The 21,135-nt window shown below is 37.7% G+C and overlaps 1 protein-coding gene across 6 annotated transcripts in view; it reads left to right on the forward strand.

Moving 5' to 3' along the window:
• LTBP1 (latent transforming growth factor beta binding protein 1) overlaps window positions 1-21,135 on the forward strand; it is a 199,185-nt gene that overhangs the window by 100,877 nt on the left and 77,173 nt on the right. For all 6 annotated transcript variants that reach the window (XM_026845517.1, XM_026845520.1, XM_026845518.1 and 3 more), the window contains 3 exons: window positions 3,016-3,087; window positions 18,330-18,452; window positions 20,028-20,195. In XM_026845517.1, the coding sequence (XP_026701318.1) occupies window positions 3,016-3,087; window positions 18,330-18,452; window positions 20,028-20,195 (363 nt within the window). The remainder of the gene's footprint in view (window positions 1-3,015; window positions 3,088-18,329; window positions 18,453-20,027; window positions 20,196-21,135) is intronic.

The following is a 21,135-nucleotide window of genomic DNA, read 5'->3' on the forward strand; positions in this document are numbered from 1 at the left end:
ATGGATTACTAGCCATCACTGAACAAGCTCCTTACTCTACTCTGACCTGCTTATGTTGCTGCTCTTTGTAGAAGGAAGAAAACAGCTGCTAGTAAGCCACTGTTTCCTGTTCAGTGTGGGAGTAAGAGGATGAGGAGGGGAGGAAGGGAGAGGTTAAAATCTCTGACCTCACTCCACCACTGCAGTTTCTAGAGCAGCTGAGTCACCTTGGAAGAGAAAATGCGTTGCAGCACAGGAAAAAGCCTGGCATAGCTTATGGGCTGGTCTCCATCTACAAGTGGAAGAGCTCTGCTCTTTGTTTTCCTCCACCAGGCTGTACTGCAGGGTACCATTCCTGCCCACAAAAAGTTAGACACCCTCTTCATTTTAGTGTGAATTGAATCAGGTATATAATGGCAAACACAGATAAGTTAGGACATAATCAGTGCAATTATCAATCTGACTCTGCCAAATTGAGCATTAGGAGTTTCATTTACATTTTTGGAGACCAGGAATAGGCTAATGCAGTGCACTTTTGACAATCTCACCTTAAATTTCAACTGGTTTTAATAATAACATTGTGAAAAGATTGGAGCTACCTTGAAAATAAATGTTTAGCTGCCAATTTATGGTGAGACACAAATTTTTCAAATTTTAATTTGTGTTAAAATGATTGTGGTCAATGTAAAGATGGAAGAGTATGTGTTCAAAGCAGCAAGAACATTGTTGCTGTATTTTGACCCATACTATTTTTGTGTTTAACCATTTTGTCACTTTAAGCAATCTCTAAGGAGAATCTTAATGTTTTAATTAAGCAATTTTTAAAAATAATTCACAACACTTTGAAATAAAACTATCTCCAAAAACTACTACTCAAGATCATCACTTAAATTTTTCCAGATAATATGAAAAGCTTTAGAACTAATGAAAATAATTCCTTTTTACCTGTTTTTTTCTACCCTTGTAGTCAAGCAGTTACCAGTTTTAAAATAAGCTGCAGGGATAAATGTGCAATTCAGGCATTATACATGAAGTGAAGCCGATTGAAACATTATCCCACTCAGTTGTTCTGTCTTATTTGAGAGTTTATATATAGTGAAGATGGAAAGTAAGGGGTTCGATTTTTTTTTTTTTGCCAGCTGAACGTTTAGAACACTTTTAAAGGAAAACAAAAGATCTGACCAAATATAAGGTATCTCTGTTGTAGCATTCAAATTATGAAAAACTCTCTTGACTCTTATTAAAGGCACTTGTGTGATCATAGTGCCAAAAGTTTAGTCCTCTATGTTTAATAAAGTACTGGGCTTTGCCAAGAGGTTCACTTCTAGTGCATAACCATACAAAGAAGTTACTGCTCTCATTTATGATGTTATAACAGTTTAAGAATCAATAAACAGTTTTCTGTAGTCTCAAAGGCAACCTTAAGTGAAGGAAAGAAACAATAAATAGAAATAAAAAACTAGTTAACTGAACACTTTCTATTTTGGCAAAATTGAATTCAGTCTGTGTTTTGCAGTGTTGTTATGCCCTTGACGGTATACACTGATCAGCCAATAAGTGACACAATGTTCTAAAATTCAGCAACTTGTTAGGTAAATCACAAATGAGCCTTTTTCTTCTTTTTGCCTTGTTTTAAAAGTTTATTTGCATCTATTTCCTCTGTGTTTCAAATATTTTTAATTCAGTGTGGCAGGAGAAATGGCACCCAATAATTTTGCTGAACATGGAAGATACTTCTGCTTTCTAAACCTACTTTCAGTTTTAAAATCATTGTATCATCAGTAAGTTTGCAGATGACACCAAGTTAAGTGGGTATGTTGATCTGCATGAAGATAGGGAGGCTCTACAGAGAGACTTGGATAGATTGGACCGGTGGGCCAATGTTAATGGGACAAGTTTCAACAAGGCCAAGTGCCAGGTCCTGCCCTTGAGCCACAACAACCCCCTGCATGGCTACAGGCTTGGGGAGGTGTGGCTGGAGAGCTGTCTGGAGGAGAAGGATCTCGGGGTTCTAACTGACAAGCAGCTGAACATGAGCCAGCAGTGTGCCCGGGTGGGCAAGAAAGCCAACAGCATCCTGGCTTGTATCAGAAATAGTGTGACCAGCAGAAGTAGGGAGGTGACAGTCCCCCTGTACTCTGCACTGGTGAGGCCACACCTGGAGTATTGTGTCCAGTTTTGGGCACCTCAATATGAGAGATATCGAGGTGCTGGAGCGAGTGCAGAGGAGGGCAACAGAGCTGGTGAAGGGCCTGGAGAACAAATTCTATGAGGAGAGATTGAGGGAGCTGAGACTGTTTAGTTTGAGGAAGAGAAGGCTGAGGGGAGACCTCAGCACTCTCTGCAACTACCTGAAAGGACATTTTAGAGAGGTTGGTGCTGGTCTCTTCTCACAGGTAATTAGTGACAGAACAAGAGGGAATGGCTTTAAACTGCATCAGGGGAGATTTAGACTTGACATTCGGAAAAAATTCTTCTCGTAAAGAGTGGTTAGACAGTGGAATAGGCTGCCCAGGGAGGGGGTGGAGTCACCATCCCTGGATGTGTTTAAGGGTCATTTAGATGAGCTGTTGGGGGATATGGTGTAGGGGAGAACTTTGTAGAGTAGGGCTGATGGTTGGACTTGATGATCCCAAGGGTCTTTTCCAACCTGAATGATTCTGTGATTCTACGAGATTTCATCATGAATCTTTATCTTTTCCTAAAATGGTATTTGTAGCTGGTTTGGGAAAATAATTATTTGAACATTTGAGAACAGTTAGGCTGAAAGATAATATTCTGATTTCAAAGATTTCCTTTCTGGAAAAAAAAAAACAAATTTGACTGGATAACTGAAGACTTAAGTGTTATGCATGTGGAAAAAGATGGAATTAAGGTTACCTGTACAGCCTTTAATCTTAATTTCTTGATCTTTCATGATTAGCCATGCATCATAAAAACTTATAATGATTCTTTTAATAGTTACATAATAATTTGACTGTCAGGTTCTCTAAGCATGTAAGTCAGCGGTATTTAACTTGACATTTTTTTCTTCAGCTTACCATGGATACAGTCCTATGATGGAATGCCCACAAGGCTACAAGAGGATCAATGCTACATTTTGTCAAGGTACAATAGTGTCCACAGTTGATTGTGTTTATTTTATACCCATTTTCTGTGACAGATTCTTTGATATTTATCACTTAGATGAATGAATCCAGTCTGTTGATTTGTATTGGGGAAAAAAATGTTGAGGCTACTTTTAACTCTTGCCAGATATTGGCAAGTCCACAGAGTGTTTAGTGAGTTTTTTGCTCCAGGGCAAAAAAAAATCAAAACTTATATTTATACTCTTGTTTTCTTTGATGGTGTATAAAGATTACTTCACTTACTTTGTTTTTCAGTAGAAATGCATTGTTCTATCAGTTCTTTTGCTAAACAGTGAACCTACAGACTTACTCAGTTAAGTCAGATGAAACTAACAGTAGAGAATAATTTCTATAATCATGAAAGTATAATCAGAGAACAATTCTTTTGGACTTAAGAGGTTAGACACAACAGACAGAACAGCCAGATATTGTCACTGGCAAGTGGAAATGAAAAACCATGTGTACCTGGCTGTCATATAAAGCGTTGATCCACATAGTTCAAGAATGTGCAGATTGCTGGTGAGGATGGATGGAGTTAGTCACTGTGTAAGTTGTGTTACTGGAAGATTATGCCCTGTATCTCCTGGCTCTAAGCATAGAAGTTATCAAAAGATACAGGGTTGTGGGATCTGCATGATCATGCAGCTACACAGAAAGGCTTGGGGCACTTACATTCTCCTGGCCTACGGCCTCTCTATCTGACAAAGCTGAAGAGATGACAGTAGACATACAGTCATATCTTTCTTTCTGTGCATCTTGGAGTATCAAACAGAGGTGCCAGATGAAGTTGTAGGGAAAAGCTTAATTGCTTGTCTGACTTGTTTGGTACAGCTCAAGTAAACAGAAGAAAGGAGCTCTGAGAAGATGTGAGCAATCCTGCAGTGGTGCTCTGGAAGGAGATTTGGGAAGGAAGGGAAGAATGGGTTCAAGTGAGACTGACACTGACCTGTGATCAGGTTTGTTAGTCATTGTTGACACTGCAAGAGTAAAAGAGCTCTCAACAAGTAGTAGTGGTCATGAAGGAGAAAATGAAGGAGTAGTTGGTGTTAAAGGATATATGTAGGCACTTTGGAGATAAAGTTAATTTTGTTTAGCAGAAATTTTGCAGTTAGCACATCGATGAAAGAACATGCAGCAGCCAGACACATAAAGAAATTATTTTACCAACCAAAAAAATTCAGTTTGTAGAGCACTAAACACAAACCTCATGCTGCTTCCACTGCTGAGGGAGATGTGGGCTGCTATCTAGAAGTATAGCCACTTGAGCCTATCTCCTGCTCAGTTCTCTGCCTAGTGGTTGTTACAAAGGCTCTCAAATAAACAACCATCCACCAAAATTAAAAAATTTATTATTAACACAGTTAACTAGCTCTCCATAAATTACAGGTTCAGATGTCTGTGAGAGGAGAACGGAACAACTTCCTAGGGTTTAATGGCAACCCAAAATGCATAACAAAGAACTCTATAGGGTTTAACAGCAACCCAAAACACTTCACAAAGTCCTGCTACCTAGGGTTTAATGGCAGTCCAAACTGCTTTATCACTCACCTGATAAGTGAGGGCTCTAAACCTCGAGGACCTGCTCAGGGCAGCGTCCTGACCCACAGTCCCTCGAGGAGTTTCCTTGGGCAGCATCCTGACCTAAGGGGAGAGTCCTTGACCACAGTGTACTGCTCCAGGGGATGAGCTCCAAAAGGTTCCCCCAGGGGACTCCATTTATACCCAGGCCGAATCTGACCTGTAGTCAGTAGCGGCTCCCATTGACCAAAGGCCCCAGCTACCTCTAGGCCCTGAGAACAAAGGCAGTCAGGAGCTGCTACACTTCAGCAGCCAGTAAGCTCTGCTTTCATTGGGTGCATGAATGCTTTCAATTGGGTGCATGTGGTAGGATGCACCTGCCACAGTGGTTTACCAGCTTGCAGGGTAGAGGCATTTGGAGGATTGTCAGAGAAAATTGGGTTGGGTCAAAAGAGAAAAAAACTAAATGGAGGAGAGCTGTAAATTTCATCTCAAGAACTTGTTCTCTGATCTGCAGTGAAAGACTGTAGAGTCCTCTTATTTGTTAAGAGGGATGTGGAGATCTTGGTGGCAACTTACTGATGAGGACTGCAAAGTGAAAAGGTGAATGAAGTAAGTGTAAGGCATAAATACAACACCTTTTCATGCCTCAAGTTAAACACGCAGGTGGTGCATATATTTCAGCAAGATGTTTCCAGCCATTTTGAAAAGGATTGTCTCATTCTACATATTAGTTACAAGGTCTTTTAGAGTCTGCAAAAGAGAGTATTTCTAGCTTTGAGCACAGAAAATGTCTCTGGAAGATGCCATGATGCATTAGTACCATCATGTGTCCCTCTGAACATGGTCCAGGAGAGACAAGAGCATTTGAAACCTCCAGTAGTTGTGTGCAAACCCACTGTATGCATAATGGTTTCCTGGACCTTCAGTTTCTTTCGAAGGGTTGTACCAAGGTGCTGGCAAACTTTATTTCATGGAAACCAAGATACTTAATCAGGGGCTACAGACAAGTTGAAAAATAGTCTGGAGCTTGTGAAAGTTGCCAGAAGTAGACCAGGAAGCTGTTCCACTGAGCATTGACAGGCTGATAGAGGAGTCTTGCCATGGTAGTGTGCAGAAACAGATTCGTACCTGGTAGGCTAGTCATTGTTTGTTGTATTGGGATTTGATAGTTTTTCCACTGACACATTTTTGTACTACATAACTAATACTGCAAGAAATATGAGGCTTTAGTTTGTTTTATTACTGCTATCATTATCTCAGAGGAGAGTGAGCTGTAGCCTCTAAATATAACTTGTAGTTGATACATGGAAATTTACAGCCTAGAGTTTAATCAGATAATGGGAGTCAGATTATCTCACCAGGAAGTAGACTGTTGATGAATTGAAGATGGGGACAATCTCTTAACTTTTCCTGAGAGGACAGAGGTGATGACTGCTGCACATTCTCCTTATTGCTTTATTGAGGCTTGGGTGGCTTCTCTGTAATTTACTCACCAAACACTCCAAAAAGGAGGTACAAATAAGGAAGGAACTGGGAGAAGGAATACCCATGAAACAAAGCCAGAATGAAATTTAGTCCTGTTGAAGTCAGTAACAAGATTACCATTTTCTTTTAGAGGGTCAGGATTTTGACCTCTGTCTGAATGGTCATCAGGAAAGCTAGCTTCATATGTGAAAACTGCTGGCAGGGTGCATTTCAGTCCTGAAATGGTCATTAGCATGTGCTTCTCAGTAGGTCAGGCAAAAGTGTCCTGTTTGTGTTTATCTGAAGCAGATGTGCTTTTCTAGAAGAGAAGAGGACAGGGCTAATGAAGAAATAGCTGTCTGTATCACAAACACGGAGCAATGCAACGGCAATAGCTGTGAAAACTGTTTAAGCTGCTGGCAGGGGAGTATTCATATTCTTGTAATAATCCTTATAATTGAATTGGAAAAGAGTGGCACAGCATGTCCATATGCAAGTATACATTTTAATTAGATTATTCTTTGCTGAAAGGGTGTGCATGCTGTGTCCATGCTCAGAAAGGGCCAGCATTGCCAGACCAAATAGTAATGGGGATATTTTTCTGAAACCCTGCCTGCAGCTAAAAGAGATTGCTGTTTTCACCTAGATATCATCCAACTTTCACTGCCTTTGAAAACTCAGGCCTAAAAGCCTAATTAACCTTTTGTTCTACATTGGTTTTGCAATCAAAAGCCTCCTTAGTTTATGAAGCCTATGTAGCATTAGTGTGATTAATAACCGATCCTGATTTTTTCCGTTCAAGTGAGTGAACTAATGTAATGAAACATTCTTCTCTCTAATGTGTATGTAGGACAACAAAGAACCATCTGTTGGTATGCTAATTCGAACAGTTTAGTGTAATTGCTATCAAGAAAGCTTTTTTCCCCCTCAGTAATTATCTTTTCAGTGGGGTGATTTATTACATGTACACACATGGATGCCCTAAGGCTGTCATTAAAGCCAAAATACAGCTTATCAGAGTTGCAACTTCTTTGTCAGAATCCACATGCAATGCTAATTTCTCTTTCCCTGTTTAGAGTTATACTTACTGTTTCCTTCTTCTGCTAATGGTTTTCTTGGAAAACTGAAATAGAATGAAAAAAACAGCTGGTGAAAAGGTTGGATTCATTTCTCAGGAAACTTAACATATTGCCAATAGAGCGCTTCAAAAATCTTATCTTGAAGAACTGGAAAAATACCTGAACAGTTGTTTTTCAATGAAGTAAAAAGTTGTGCATGGCAGTTCTTGAAAAGTCCCCATATGCTTAAAATTAAAGGTATATGAGCTTGCAGATACTAATACTCGTATGTTGGTGGATCAGATTCTGTAATCATATGCTCTAGGGACTTCAAGCTTTTTTCCCTTGGCTTCATCATGATTTTAATTAAATTTTGAAAGTATATTCTGCCCTCCTACATTTGTCCCTAAAATACAGTAATAAATAGTTTTTCTCTGCATGGTGTATATATATATATTATTACTTTTAAGTAATAAAAGAGCTTTGCTTCATAAGAAATGCTGTTTAATGTTACTTAGCTACTAAGTTAACAACCTTCTTTCAAAGAGTTCTTTTATGATCATCATACTGAGAAATAAATATATCTCCAGAAACTGGGCTGGGTTGCTGTTTGGACATTGATTATGTGTTTGAAAAGTGTGGCTCTGCAAACTTGTTTTCCAGTAAATTCCACACAGAAGCACAAAATGAGTTGGATTGATTTCTCCTGCTGCTTCTCTTTTAGCTCACAGAAATTGGTGGGTCATTTCTTAAAATATTTGTATCTGCTTTTTCTGTATTTTTTTAAAATGTATATTGCAATAGTTTAATTAACAATCAAACTCTGTTGTTGGTTTCTTTTACGCCTTGTTCATAGTAATCTGGTTATTAATTGAAACAATCAACTGTAATGGAGGCCATGAAATCTGGATATTATATTTTTCTTAGAACTGAGGATATTAATAATGTTAACAATATAGCTATGGCAGAAACAGATGGAACAGTATTTTTAGTGGTGTTAGTAGGTACAGTTGTAATTGATTTTCATCAAAAGAATAAAAAATGATGCCTGCATATTGAGCCAGTTTGAAGATCATTCACTCAGATGGCACTCCCAGTGAAGCCTAGCATATAACTACCAGAATGAGTTGATTTTTTGCAAATGAGATATAAATTATATATTCCAGTCTTAACTTGCAACATGAGATATTGTGCATATTAAAGCACTTACTGCATGAAAACATCTGTCAAGGCAGATATTACTAAATAACAGTTAATGATTGACCACTAGGATGTTTTTAATTAAGATTTTGCCCCATACTTTGGCCAATTCTGATCAATATATAATTGATCGAGAAGGCTTGCTTTGCTTAAATGCAGCAAATTGTCTTGTGTTTGTGTGTGTGTGGTTCTTAGTGAAAGACAAGTTGCTTGCTTTGCATCAAAAGGAGATAAATATTTTTCATTCACTTTTACTTAGTCATTTAAACAGAGACAATTGTTTTTGAAAAATCTGGTTTTAGAGCTAAGTGCAGAAGTCCGGCTTCAGAAATTTACATTTCCATGGTGCTTAGGCCTCAAATCAGCTGTGGGATGCTGATGCTGAGATTGCTTGTGTCCTCCAGCACCAGGCATTTGGGACAGAGTGTGTGAGAAGGGCTGCAGTACTTTCTAGCCACAAGTTTATTCTGAGTATTTCAGTGCAGCTACCAGGGCTGTGGTGGTCTGACTAGACTTTGTGCTTCTACAAGTTCCCCTTCTTGGTCCAGTTCTCATAAGAACTTTCTGGATATCATGACTGTCCTAGCTGCAGGCTGTATCATATTTAATTTTATGCCTTCTCATCTATGTCATGTGTTGTCTTACAAATTGTGAAATTATAAGTTGTTTTCTTCATGTCATGTAATGTGACTGAATTTTTCATTGTCTGAGACAGATTTATTCCTATAATCAAAAATCCCCTACCAAATGTGTAAAATAGAAAACACATTATATACAAATGAGATCTATTTTTTCAAAAGAGGGATTATTATTTTAATCAATACTAAATCACTTTTTGGTGATGAAAATTTTAAATGTCTTTTAGTTACTTCAACATAATGTAGTAAAAAACCCCAAATCCTGGTCCAATTTTGATAGTTGACACTATAATTTCGAAGTTGTCAGGGCTCCTGAAAAGAAAATTGACTTCGTTCTTTACATGAATGGTAGCAATGATTTTTTAAAAAAACAAATTAGACTTTTTTGTTTACATTTGCATTGTTCAGAATTCTTGTAGTGACCCTGACTTTTTTTGAACTCATAGACTGTTTTTCTTGAGCAAAAATATTTTCTTTAAAAGTAAGATAGATTGAAATAACATGCTGTCAGAAGATTGCAGCTTTGACTGGAACATACATGTATGTTCAGTTCTAGAATTTTTGTTTGAAGTTAAATGTGGTTAAATGCTTCAGGCTGTGATGATTTTGATGAGCATAAATTCAATGCATTAAGCATGGAGATGAAAGAATGAATTTCATTTTATAGGAATTCCTTTATGTCTATGACCAAATATGGGCCTCATTATCTGAAAAGGGTAGAGAGTGGACTTGCTCCATGCGTCCAAATGAGCTATAAGGCTGAAGGCAGACGAGACAGCTTTACACCACCTTAGTGTTTCCTGTGATTCTGCATTAGACCAGCTGGGCCTGGGTGGTCTGAAGAGCTGTTATAATGGTTAACACAGCCAAAACACAGTGAACTTCTCTTCCTAAAGAGTCTTCCAGCTGGAAGCTGCTAAAGGGAAACACTACAGAGCTGATATTCCAACTGTCAGCTTTTGTAGGTTGGTCTATAGCAGAACAGCTCTCTGCTGATCTAGTCCTTCTGCACCACTTCCCTTGGCTGTAACAGACACTAAGCTCTTCAGGTTGTGTTGACCTGTTAACGTGTAGAAGACCAGGAGGCTGTGAAGCATTTTCATATTTGCTTGCTGAGGAATCTAGTAAAGTATTTCAGTAAATGGGCAAATTAAAGGAGGTTAAAGTAACTTTGTGGTGCACCCAGTAAATCTCTTGGTATGTTTTACAATAACCAAGCAAAGCGTATTCTTTCAGCAGTAAGTGACAGGTACAGACCTTGTTATAAGCAGGCACAGGAATTTTTCCTAGGATTGGATGTTTACACTTGGCATGGTTTGTTATCCTTGGAGAAGGGATACTCAGGCTATGTTATGGTGTCATTAATCCTGGAATAAAGCTGAAATGATTCACTTCCTGAATGTGATTGAATTAGGCATGCCATTGCTCAGGGAAGGGTAGGAGAACATTGCATGTACGTTTCCAGTAGAGAACCAAAGTAGTATTGAACAGAAGCTAATGCATCCCCAAAGGCTGTTTTAGTCTACTTTAAAAGCCATTTTAGAATTGAAGAATGCAAGCAGAACATTGGAAGCATGTCCTTCCCTCCAACACAGAGTTCTTCCATGCATCATCATATAGTGTGGAGAGAGAGAGAGATATTTTCTACAACACTGTACCCTTCTGTACACAAATACCTATACATTAGCCAAAGGGAAACCTTCCATTAGGTATATAAATGCTTTGTCACTTAAATTTAAGTACCTTAGAACAGAATTTGGTTACATATCTAACTTTTATCCTTTTAAAGTTTTGATTCATGTATTTCTTTTCTCAGTCAGCACAATTCCCCAGTGTGCAATGCATGTATGAGAGCTGAGCAAGTAAATCAGTACTTGAATGAAAGAACCTGACCCTCATAATATAGATTGAGATTGTTGAAAAGCCACTGGGGTTTTGGATCTTTAGTCAAGGAATAACTGTTCAGAAAAAAGTAACAAATAAGGGTTGTTTTTCAAAGGTTTTCTGTTTTTTTATTACTTCTGGACTACTCAGTCTTTCCCTAAGTCACAGTTATTAGAAGAAAATAGGTTGTTGTATTAACTGTAGCCTGCACTTAGACTTAATGAAATTTAATTTAGAATTGTGAGATTCAGCCCATGCAGTTGCAAATGTGTGCGTGTGTGTGGTCATGAGTAAAAACTGAGGTCAGTTTTTCATCTGATTCTGTTTTGTGGAACAAGATTTTGGTAAAGTGCTTTCAAAAAGGTTGTGTTTTGGGGTATTTCTAATGCAAAACCCTGAAGATGGCCTTACCCTGGACAAAAATCCAGATAAAACTTACTCATTAACATTCTTAAAAAGCAAGGAAAAAAAGCCATGAGTAAAGTAAATTTTCATTTTGATATCTCAGTTATCCATTCATTTCCATCTTCTATCTACTAATTAACGTATGTAAAGTTCTTTGAAGATAAAGTTGGTTTTGGACTTAGTAATACTATATATAATTATCATGTTTTATAACAAGTTCAACATTAGCATGTGCTTTCTTGTTTAAATGAATACCATCTTACATTGTTCCCATCTTCCTCCTTCACTTCTTTTTGATTTTGGAGGGTTGGTTGTTTTTTTTAATGTCATGAAGATTACTTTGTTCATAGTCACACACTTCACATGAGCAGACAAGCATTCAGTTAGGAAGGGGTTGTTTTAGCTTGTTTTTTTTCCCCAGGAAGTTCTGTGGCAATGAGTCATTAACACATTACATTTTCTGAGAGCAGGTTGACCTGACACCCAGTAGACCTATAAAAATGTGAGGGAAGGTATCAGACACTAACTGTTGTCATTGTTAAAGGTTGTGGAATAGATTAGCAGTAGTTTGCTTACAGAATCTGGGTTGTTTGAAGCTGGGAGCACTGTAGTGGCTCTGGTGGCTGACCTCACCATATATCAAGCTGTGTTCTTAGAAGAGGATATAGGAGGAGCTGCGACACAGCAGTCTCATCTATACAGTACTGCAGCACCGCTGTCAAGACCCTGATTATGGTAAAGTTTCTGTGCATTTGGATGAACTTGTGAGAGCGGAGTCATGAACAGGGCCTCTGGGATGGCATGTGGCTTCCACTGCCACCTCAACAGATCTGAAGTAAGATAAAAACTTTCATTTCATGTCTAACTTTCATAGAGACAGGCTACCAAATCTAAGAGCGCAGTGTGTCAAGGACCAGTTCCATGTATTTGGCATGTATAATACTAAAGAGTAACAGCAAAGGGTCAGGCTGTCAGTGCAGAATGACAACACTTCTTCCGTGCCAGTGGGGTTACACCAGATTATTACCATTGAGAAGTGACAAGCCATTCACATTATCAAGCACCAACTATTATATAATCAATGCTTTATTTACCAATTCTTTATAAATCATAAATAACAGCATCTACTGTGAGAGTTTGCTGTGGAGCTGTGCAAGGTGTTATGTGGAAAAGCTCCATGCTTAACCTTTTTTTTTATGTATCACTAACACAGAGGATTTTTACCAGTGGAACTTCATTACTCTGTTTTCCTTGAAAACTGAAAATTAATATTTAGTTGGTCTTCAGAAAGTTTTATTTATATATGTATCCTTTTATAGTACTGCTACATAGCCCATTAAAAAATTTCCTCTGTGTAGATGAAGGTGTTTGATCAAATAACTCTACAGTCATGTTGTCAGTTTGTACTTCTGCACAACAAAAGATTATTCAGACAACTTTGAAGTCTCTTTTTCTCTAGTTTTTACAACAGAGCAAATGAATTCTCATTGCTTAATTTAAAACTGAAATAATTTTTATGTCCATATACGAGAAATAGTGAGCTAAAAAGGAAAAAAAAAAAAAAGTCTGTTAATCTTGAATCAGATTTATTTTTCATCTGTCTGAACAAGTTGATTCCAGTGTAGTTTGCACAGCTGGGCAAGCTGGCAGGTGGTAGGAAACATTTTGGGTAGGTGGCCTTTTACCACAATCTGAAATAAAGTGAAGTAGATAGTAAATCAGGAAGGGTTTTGTGGGGTTTTTGTTTTTTAAGTGAACACTATTCTTACATATATGTATGTTTCTTTTGAAAAACTGAAGGGTTTTTAAAAATCAATTTATGGATTGTTTCTGTTGAATCCATAGATAGGTTTGTGTAATTCAGCATAGAGCATCAGCTCAGTAATTTCATGAGCTCATTGAGAAGACATGACTTGGAAAAGTGGCATTAAAAATACACCATAATGAAGTTATGCTGAGGCATCAGAACATGCCGAATAAAGTTAACTTTAAAAATGCAACACATTTAGCAAGAGAAATATCTGTGTAGTGGGTTGACCCTGGCTGGATCCCAGGTGCCCAGCAAAGCCACTCTATCACTCCCTCTCTTTGGCTGAACAGGAAAGAGAAAATATAACAAAAGGCTTGTGGGTTGAGAAAAGAACAGGGAGAGATCACTCACTAATTACTGTCACAGGCAAACCAGACTTGACTTGGGGAAAATTCATTTATTACCAATCAAATCAGAGTAGGATAATAAGAAATAAAAATGAAACCTTAAAACACCTTCCCCCCTCCTCTTCCTTCTTCCCAGGCTTAACTTCACTCCCAATTTCTCTACCTCCTCCATCCCAGCAGTGCAGGGGAACAAGGAATGGGGGTTGTGGTGAGTTCATCACCTGTTGTTTCTGCCCCTCCTGCCTCCTCAGGGGCAGGACTTGTCACACTCTTCCCCTCCTCCAGCGTGGGGTCCCTCCCACAGGAGATGGTCCTCCACAAACTTCTCCAACATGAGTCCTTCCTCACAGGCTGTGGTTCTTCATGAACTGCTCCAGCGTGGGTCCCTCCCACGGGGTGCAGTCCTTCAGGAACAGACTGCTCCAGTGTGGGTTCCCCACGGGGCCACAAGTCCTGCCAGCAAACCTGCTCCAGCGTGGGGTCCTCTGTCCACAGGACCATAGATCTTGCCAGGAATCTGCTCCAGCGTGGGTTTCTCTCTCCATGGGTCCACAGGTCCTACCAGGAGCCCCACAGGAGTCACAGCCTCCTTTGGGCATCCAACATGCTCCAGCGTGGGAGTCTTCCCCAGGCTGCAGGTGGAGATCCGCTCCCATTAACCTCCATGGGCTGCAGGGGCACATCTGCCTCACCAGGGTCTGTACCACGGGCTGTAGGGGAATCTGCTCTGGCACCTGGAGCACCTCCTCACCCTCCTTCTTCACTGACCTTAGTGACTGCGGAGTTGTGTCTCTCACTTATTCTCACTCCTTTCTCTGGCTGCAGTTGCTCTTGCACAGTTTCCCCTCACTGACCTTAAATATGTTATTACAAAGGCGCTACCATCACTGACGGACTTGGCTTTGGCCAGCGGCAGGTCCATCTTGGAGGTCTGATAGAGCCAGTCTTGGCTCTGTTGTGGTATGGGGGAAGCTTCTAGCAGCTTCTCACAGGAGCCACCCCTGTAGCCCCCCTGCTACCAAAACCTTGCCATGCAAACCCAATACAATCCATTTCAGGGACTCTGGAAGGAACATTCACTGCTGTTTATATATATGTATGTAAGACAGGACTTAAATGTAGCAGTGCCCACATTAAATGGTAGTAACAGAGTGCATGTGAATGGGGTATATATTTTTAAATACTAGACATACAAAAGCAGTTCATCTGAGAAGAGATTTAATACAGAGGCAGTAATGACAGTGTTTGTGAATGTTTCCTGGAGAATAGTTGAATTGCTTGGAAAGAAAGATGACTGCATTGATGAATTATAGGAAGATCCCATCTACCTGCAAATTAGCCATTTTAGTAAATAATGCCATGGAACCTTCACTATTAGTAGGCAAAACTCTAAAAAAGGATTCTTCCAGTATCACCAAATGCATCTGATATGTTCCTATGACAGTTTTTCTCATCAGTGACATGAAATAAAGTTATCTGTAAAAATGTGTATAATTTCTATTTAGATAATTCAATTTTAGATATTTCTATTCAATTTGCTTTAAAATTCACAGTTGCAGTTTATCTGTCTAAAGACTTAAATATAAGCTATGTTTTAAAAAAAATCATTATAAAATCCAAATAGGATAGTTTTGCTACTGGATACTCAAGATCACTTAGCCAGTCGAAGTCAGTAACCTGAAACTAGAATTTTTTTAAGTGCAAATCCAAATTTTTTACCCCATTCAACAGATATAGTTCTACAAACTTGAAAGATATGGTTCATTTGAGTGGTACAGATAATACTAGTTTTGTGAATAACATGATTCAAATTCAAGTTAGAACACAGGTCTCATAAATGTTTTTTTCCTCATCTGTTTATGCCTTTGCAGGATTTTACTTTTTATTTTGCATGTGCCTATATACTTTCAGTATTCAAACAATAACATTTATCCATATGTACATTTTCAACGTTCCTTAAAATTAAGCTTGATGCAAATAATGAGTAAAATCATCATCTAATAACTGAAAAATACATCACTAATAATTTTAAACATTGAAAGTATGAATGCACTTACGTTAATCTAATTACTTACCTTGCTTAAATACATTTAAAATGGTGGAATTATCCTCCTAGAAAGGAAGGAAAAGTGCCGATTTTTTCATAATGATGACATAATAGCAAAAAGCAATATATTTTAATGGTTAACAAACAAGAGACTTGGTCTTCCCTTGAAAATAAGTCAATTTTCCTATAAATAAAAATTTGTCCTTAGAATTTCTAAAGAGAGAAAGTTCTTTAAAAATGTCTGGCTATTACAATGTAGAAAGTGAGCAGTTATTTTCATTTATATGTACCAATGTCAACACCAATGAGTAACTAATGTTAAATGATAAAAAGCGAAAGTCAGATTAGAATAAAAATGCACAGTCCTTGTTAAAATTACGTATCTTCATTTTTAATTTTTGATATTCTCTTTCTTCCATCTCTTAATGACTCTTGTGTTTTTCCTCTGCCTCAAAAATCTGTATGTGCTTTTTGCACGTGTCTGCAATTTGTGTATTTGTGTTGAAGATTTTAATTTTTTTAATTAACATGGATATTGAAGTTTTTCCTGTATTCAGAGTAAAGCATACTGTCTCTTTATCTTGTTTCCAACAACAGAATCAGTGCTTCATCAAAGCAAATAGAATTGTTCCATGGTTTAGCATTTGAGAACTGATCTGACAACCTAAATTGCCAGTAGGTAGAAAATTCTATTGTGGGTTCTGGAGTGTTCCAGTATTTCTTTGTATTAGCTTCTAGGTATTTCATTGTCTTTTGTTACGTTTCTTGTCATGCCCAAAACTTTACAACAGTGTCAATATGTTCCTATTTAGGGATGTTTCAATAATGTTTTTGGTTTGCTAGCTGTTAAGATTTAGGTTCATTCCTTGCAGTAGTCAGAAAAGATAAAGGTACTGGAACATTATGATCTTCCTTTTGGGATAAATTGGCACTCTATAGATGCCTTCAATCATATTTTGAGATTTCAGGGCAAAAGAAAGAACCTAGTCAGACTAAGCAACTGAATAAACTGTCTAAAAGATTTTTATTGAGTGCATCAGAACAAATCTAGCTTACTAAATATTCTGTATTAGTGCAATCTTTAAATAAGATATTCCTGTGCTTATATGGGACATCTTGCTCAAAGATTGGATGGGTCAAAAGACAGACTGCTTTAGGAGAATATTTCAGCAACGTTTTGTGCTCTTCTCTTACGCCACTCTCCTTTTTAAATAGTCACCTCTCTCTGAGGTTAGAAAGTCCTATAGTCTGGGAATTTCACTGAAAAATTCCTTTGAGGCAGAGCTGATCCTTTGTAATTCATGTGGTTTCCATCACATTTCATCCAAAATTCTAGAATATAAATTATCACTCTTTGTCACATGTGGATAAGTGTATAGATGTAAAGTTGATCCAGGCAGTATCAAGGTACTAGATTAAATATAGCAATGGGAGAGTTGATGATTAAGCTCAACACTGAATATTTGGAAATAATCACAGCTGACATGGCAACTGCTAGTCTGCTGTACTGTGAGCTTAATTCATGCGCTCCTGTATAGTGAGACAAGTAGATGAACTTGTGGAGAAAAATGAAGGAGGTAGGAACATGAAATCTGTCAGTTTCCAAAAGCAAACTCTAGCACATCTGTTATATTGTACTTATTCAACTTCTTACCCTCACCGATTGTATGAATTGGGCAGCAACATACAATGAGGTCAAATAAAATGGTGAAGGTTTCATAAAAACTAAGAGAAAAGGTAATAAATATTATATATTTTAGATAAAATGATCACTAATACCTGGTTTCCAAGGTGCTAGCTGGAATATCTGACTTCCACTTGAAGCTTGTTTACCCAGCAGGGTAGGCATTTTTTCCTAGCTTAGGGATAGGGAGGGGAAGTCTTACATAGAAATAATGCACATAAACCTTTTAAAGTAGGTTTATTTTGATGTGCTGTGTTTTTCTGAAAGAGGAGACATGACCGTTTGACACAGACAGTTATAAATTGTGGGGGGGTGGTTGTTACTATTATTATTATTTTAAGGTTTTGATTATCAGTGCAAGCTACATTGTTATTGTCTCCCAAAATAAAATCCTAGTTTGGTTGACTTAGTTACAGATGGTATCCAGATGACTGTCAGACACGTCCGATTCTAAAAGTAAGTGAATTATAGATACAAATGTAAGTGTGATAAAGGTCTGAGGCCCAATGCTTGGGGCATGGGAGAATAATTCAGTGACACCCTGAAAGGGACACTGATGTAGGTAGCCTAGTAACAGCAGACTTTATCAAAGTAGTTGTTATTTATCACAAAGCTGTGTCCCATGGATGCAGCCTTTTTGCCCTACATCACGTGTATTCTGTGCTTCCTAAAGCATATTCTTGCTATTAAGATGGTAAGCTCTTTAGGCTAGAGATGGTATTTTTGCGTTGTGCTTCTTCCAGCACATTGAACCTTCAGGCACTACTGAATACGAATACTAATAAAAACCGTATTAAATGTGTCAAGCAGTGTTCCTTCCTGTATAAAATGTACTGCATTGCTTAAAACTTGTCTCTGTGAATGTTCTCATGAGTTTTGTTTGACTGTGCAAGCAATTGTCTGGTCAGGAAAAGAGGGGTTGATAAGACAGTCAAAGTGTATTTGTTTTTTAATTCAGAGTACTTGAGAATGATGTATAAATGTAATTGGCTTTCTGTTACATTCTGAGCAGTTTTAAAAGGTTATAACTTAAATGTTGTCAGTATGGGAAAACATGTTGACTTGTAACAGTTCTCCTGCATATATTGGAAAAAAGATAACTTCTGAACAAGGAAGAATATTAGTGTGTATTTCAGTATCTGATTATTTTCCATTTTCCCACAGATATCAATGAGTGTCAGTTACAGGGAGTATGCCCTAATGGTGAGTGCTTGAATACCATGGGCAGCTACAGATGTACCTGCAAAATGGGATTTGTGCCAGATCCTACCCTCTCAAGATGCATACGTAAGTAATAGTGCTAATCAAATTACCAGAATAGATACTTAGTTTGCACTTCATATGAGTATTTGACGGGCCTCAACTCTTCTAAGCTGTCCCCATCTTTTTTGCTGTCCCTGCCTCCTCTTCCAGTTTATTCACTTTATTTTTTAATATAAGTTTATATTCACTTTAAATAATTTTTATTTTTTATATAAGTCTCAGTGCTCACGCTGCTTTTTTGTCTCTTTGGCCTGGAAGCCTTGGTCTCTACCAGTGGCTGTCCAGGATTCTTGCCATCTTTTTTTTTTCTGGTTTTCTTGCCATAAAACCTGCAAGGCTACATCCACCCTCCTCCCACCCTCAGTATTTTTCACCACATAACAATTGTGGGCGTTCTTCTTCCCACAATTTGTTTCTCTCTCTGCTGGTTCCCCAGCCAAAATTGTGGGAATGTGTCCTGCCCTTGTGTCCTGCCCTACTCTCTTCTACCTCTGCAGCTTTAACCTGGGTGGTTTCTATTACGAAACATTCAGCCCAAGATGATCTTTGGCACATTTTCCTTCTGATTAAGAAGGATTAAAAATTAAGAAAGAATTAAGACAAGGCAAAAGTTTTGAACAGCATGAATGCAAATATTTTCCTCTGTTAATCAGCTTTTACTTGGTTTGAGATCAACTACCTCTGCAAGAAGAAAATAAGGCATAGAGAACAACTAACTTTCTCACTTTAAGTTTTTGGGGAAGAATATTTACAAGAGAAAAAATACCTCATTTCCTAACTTCTTTATCTGAGCTATCTTTAGATTTATGAAATATAGTCTAGAGCCATAGGTGAATTATTTCATTTTTTCAGCATAATTATCTTTTGCTACTAGTTAATAACGCTCAATTCCTGAGAACATTTTTCAGCATTTTGAAGAATTTCTTACCATTTTTCAGTTTAATACTAGAAAAAAGGAGTTGGTTTTTATTTTTGCTTTTACATGTCATATTAGTCTTTGGTTTTTTTTAGTTAAGTGAATGTATTACCCAGAACTGTTAACTGTATGTTAAGGCAGATGCATAAATTAGAAATATGGATGGACCTTAGCTTCCTGTTACCTTATATTAGTCATAGTTTATGTCCTTTGGCTCTTTCACATTAAAACTAAGCATAACAAAATGTAAATATATAATTGTCTCTTTTATAAACAAAGTTTCATGTATGATACTTAAACATTTTGCACTCTTATTTATATGGCTTACTTATAGCTGAATGTTCCAGTAGCTATGTAGCTTGACACAAGCACGTTGGACTTATGTACAAGTGAGAGAGCTGATTCTGACTCTTTATTGTGGCAGTATGGCAACTGCTGGTTTGGAATTTTTTTTTTCTTTAAAATGTTTTTTATCCTTGGTATAGGATGAGTTGGAATTTGGGAGTGTTTGATGCGAAATCAGAATCTTTTATATTGTGACTGTGACTTGAGATAGGTGTTTGAAATAAAACTTCTGCAGGTGGTAATACTAATCCATTTAACTGGTGTTGGAAGTCTAGTGATGTTTCTCTGTTTTGCTTTTCATGTGAACAGTACCATCCTCTCTTCCACTTTCATTGCAGCTGATAATCCTATAGTTGCCGAGGAGAAAGGACCCTGCTACCGGTTTGTTAGTGCAGGAAAGCAATGCATGCATCCTCTTTCTGTTCAGCTCAGCAAGCAGCTTTGCTGTTGCAGTGTTGGCAAAGCCTGGGGCCCACACTGTGAGAAGTGTCCGCTTCCAGGAACAGGTAAGAACTGCCTGTTAAAAATACAAGCTCTTGCCCCCACCTTATGTTTGTTATGCATGCTTTAAAAACCAAAATCCAGTAATTTATTTTAAACAAGAGGTGTCCCATCAGTAAATTATGACAGTTCTTTACATGATAGTAGAATAATCACATATATAGTATTTTTGTTCATAGGGATTTGTGATTAAAGCAGAGGAATTATCTTTGATATGTTCTGATAGAATTCCAGATTAACAATATTTGCATCTCAGAATATGCCCTTGAACTTTGATTCTCCATCACATGAAGATAACTTATTGTACATTATATTCTGACTAGATACAGGCAAATTAACCCAAAATCTTATTAATACTCTTCAGTTGTTAAAGGCACCAGTGAAAGGATGGCAGCCTTTGAGAATTAGGTTACAGAATGAAATGTGTTGCGGTTTACATTACAGTTAGTGGGATATGTGTGGGAGTATCTCTACTTTCTAATCTTCCTTTATATTTAATCATCCATTTTGAGGAATATGCTAAGCATGATGTTGTCTTCTTAACAGTAAATTGGTATTTAAACATTTCATGCCATCTTTCACTCAAACAGTTCCTTACTTGATACATAAAGCTCACTTGTATTATCAGTGTTAGCTTGGAGTCCTGCTGGTTTTTAAATATGTGAGGACTTGGAAAATAGCAGCTTGGTTCGTCACCACCCTCATTTAGGCTGCTTATAGATTAAGATAACACGTATTATACATACTGATTGCTGCTTTTGAGTACCTTCTATTCCTCAATTTTGCTTAAAACTTAAATGACCAAAATTGGAGTCTTTAGTCAAAATCAATTGAATATTATTTTTTGTCCAAATATTTGGCCAATATATGGCCAAATTCATCTTTTATAAAAACATAAAGCATCATTACTTACTGTCCAGCCTGTTCAGTATTTTAGCATGGGTA

Source organism: Athene cunicularia, assembly GCF_003259725.1.
Source record: "Athene cunicularia isolate RWA chromosome 3 unlocalized genomic scaffold, athCun1 chr3_part1, whole genome shotgun sequence".
In the NCBI taxonomy this organism is placed as follows: domain Eukaryota; kingdom Metazoa; phylum Chordata; class Aves; order Strigiformes; family Strigidae; genus Athene; species Athene cunicularia.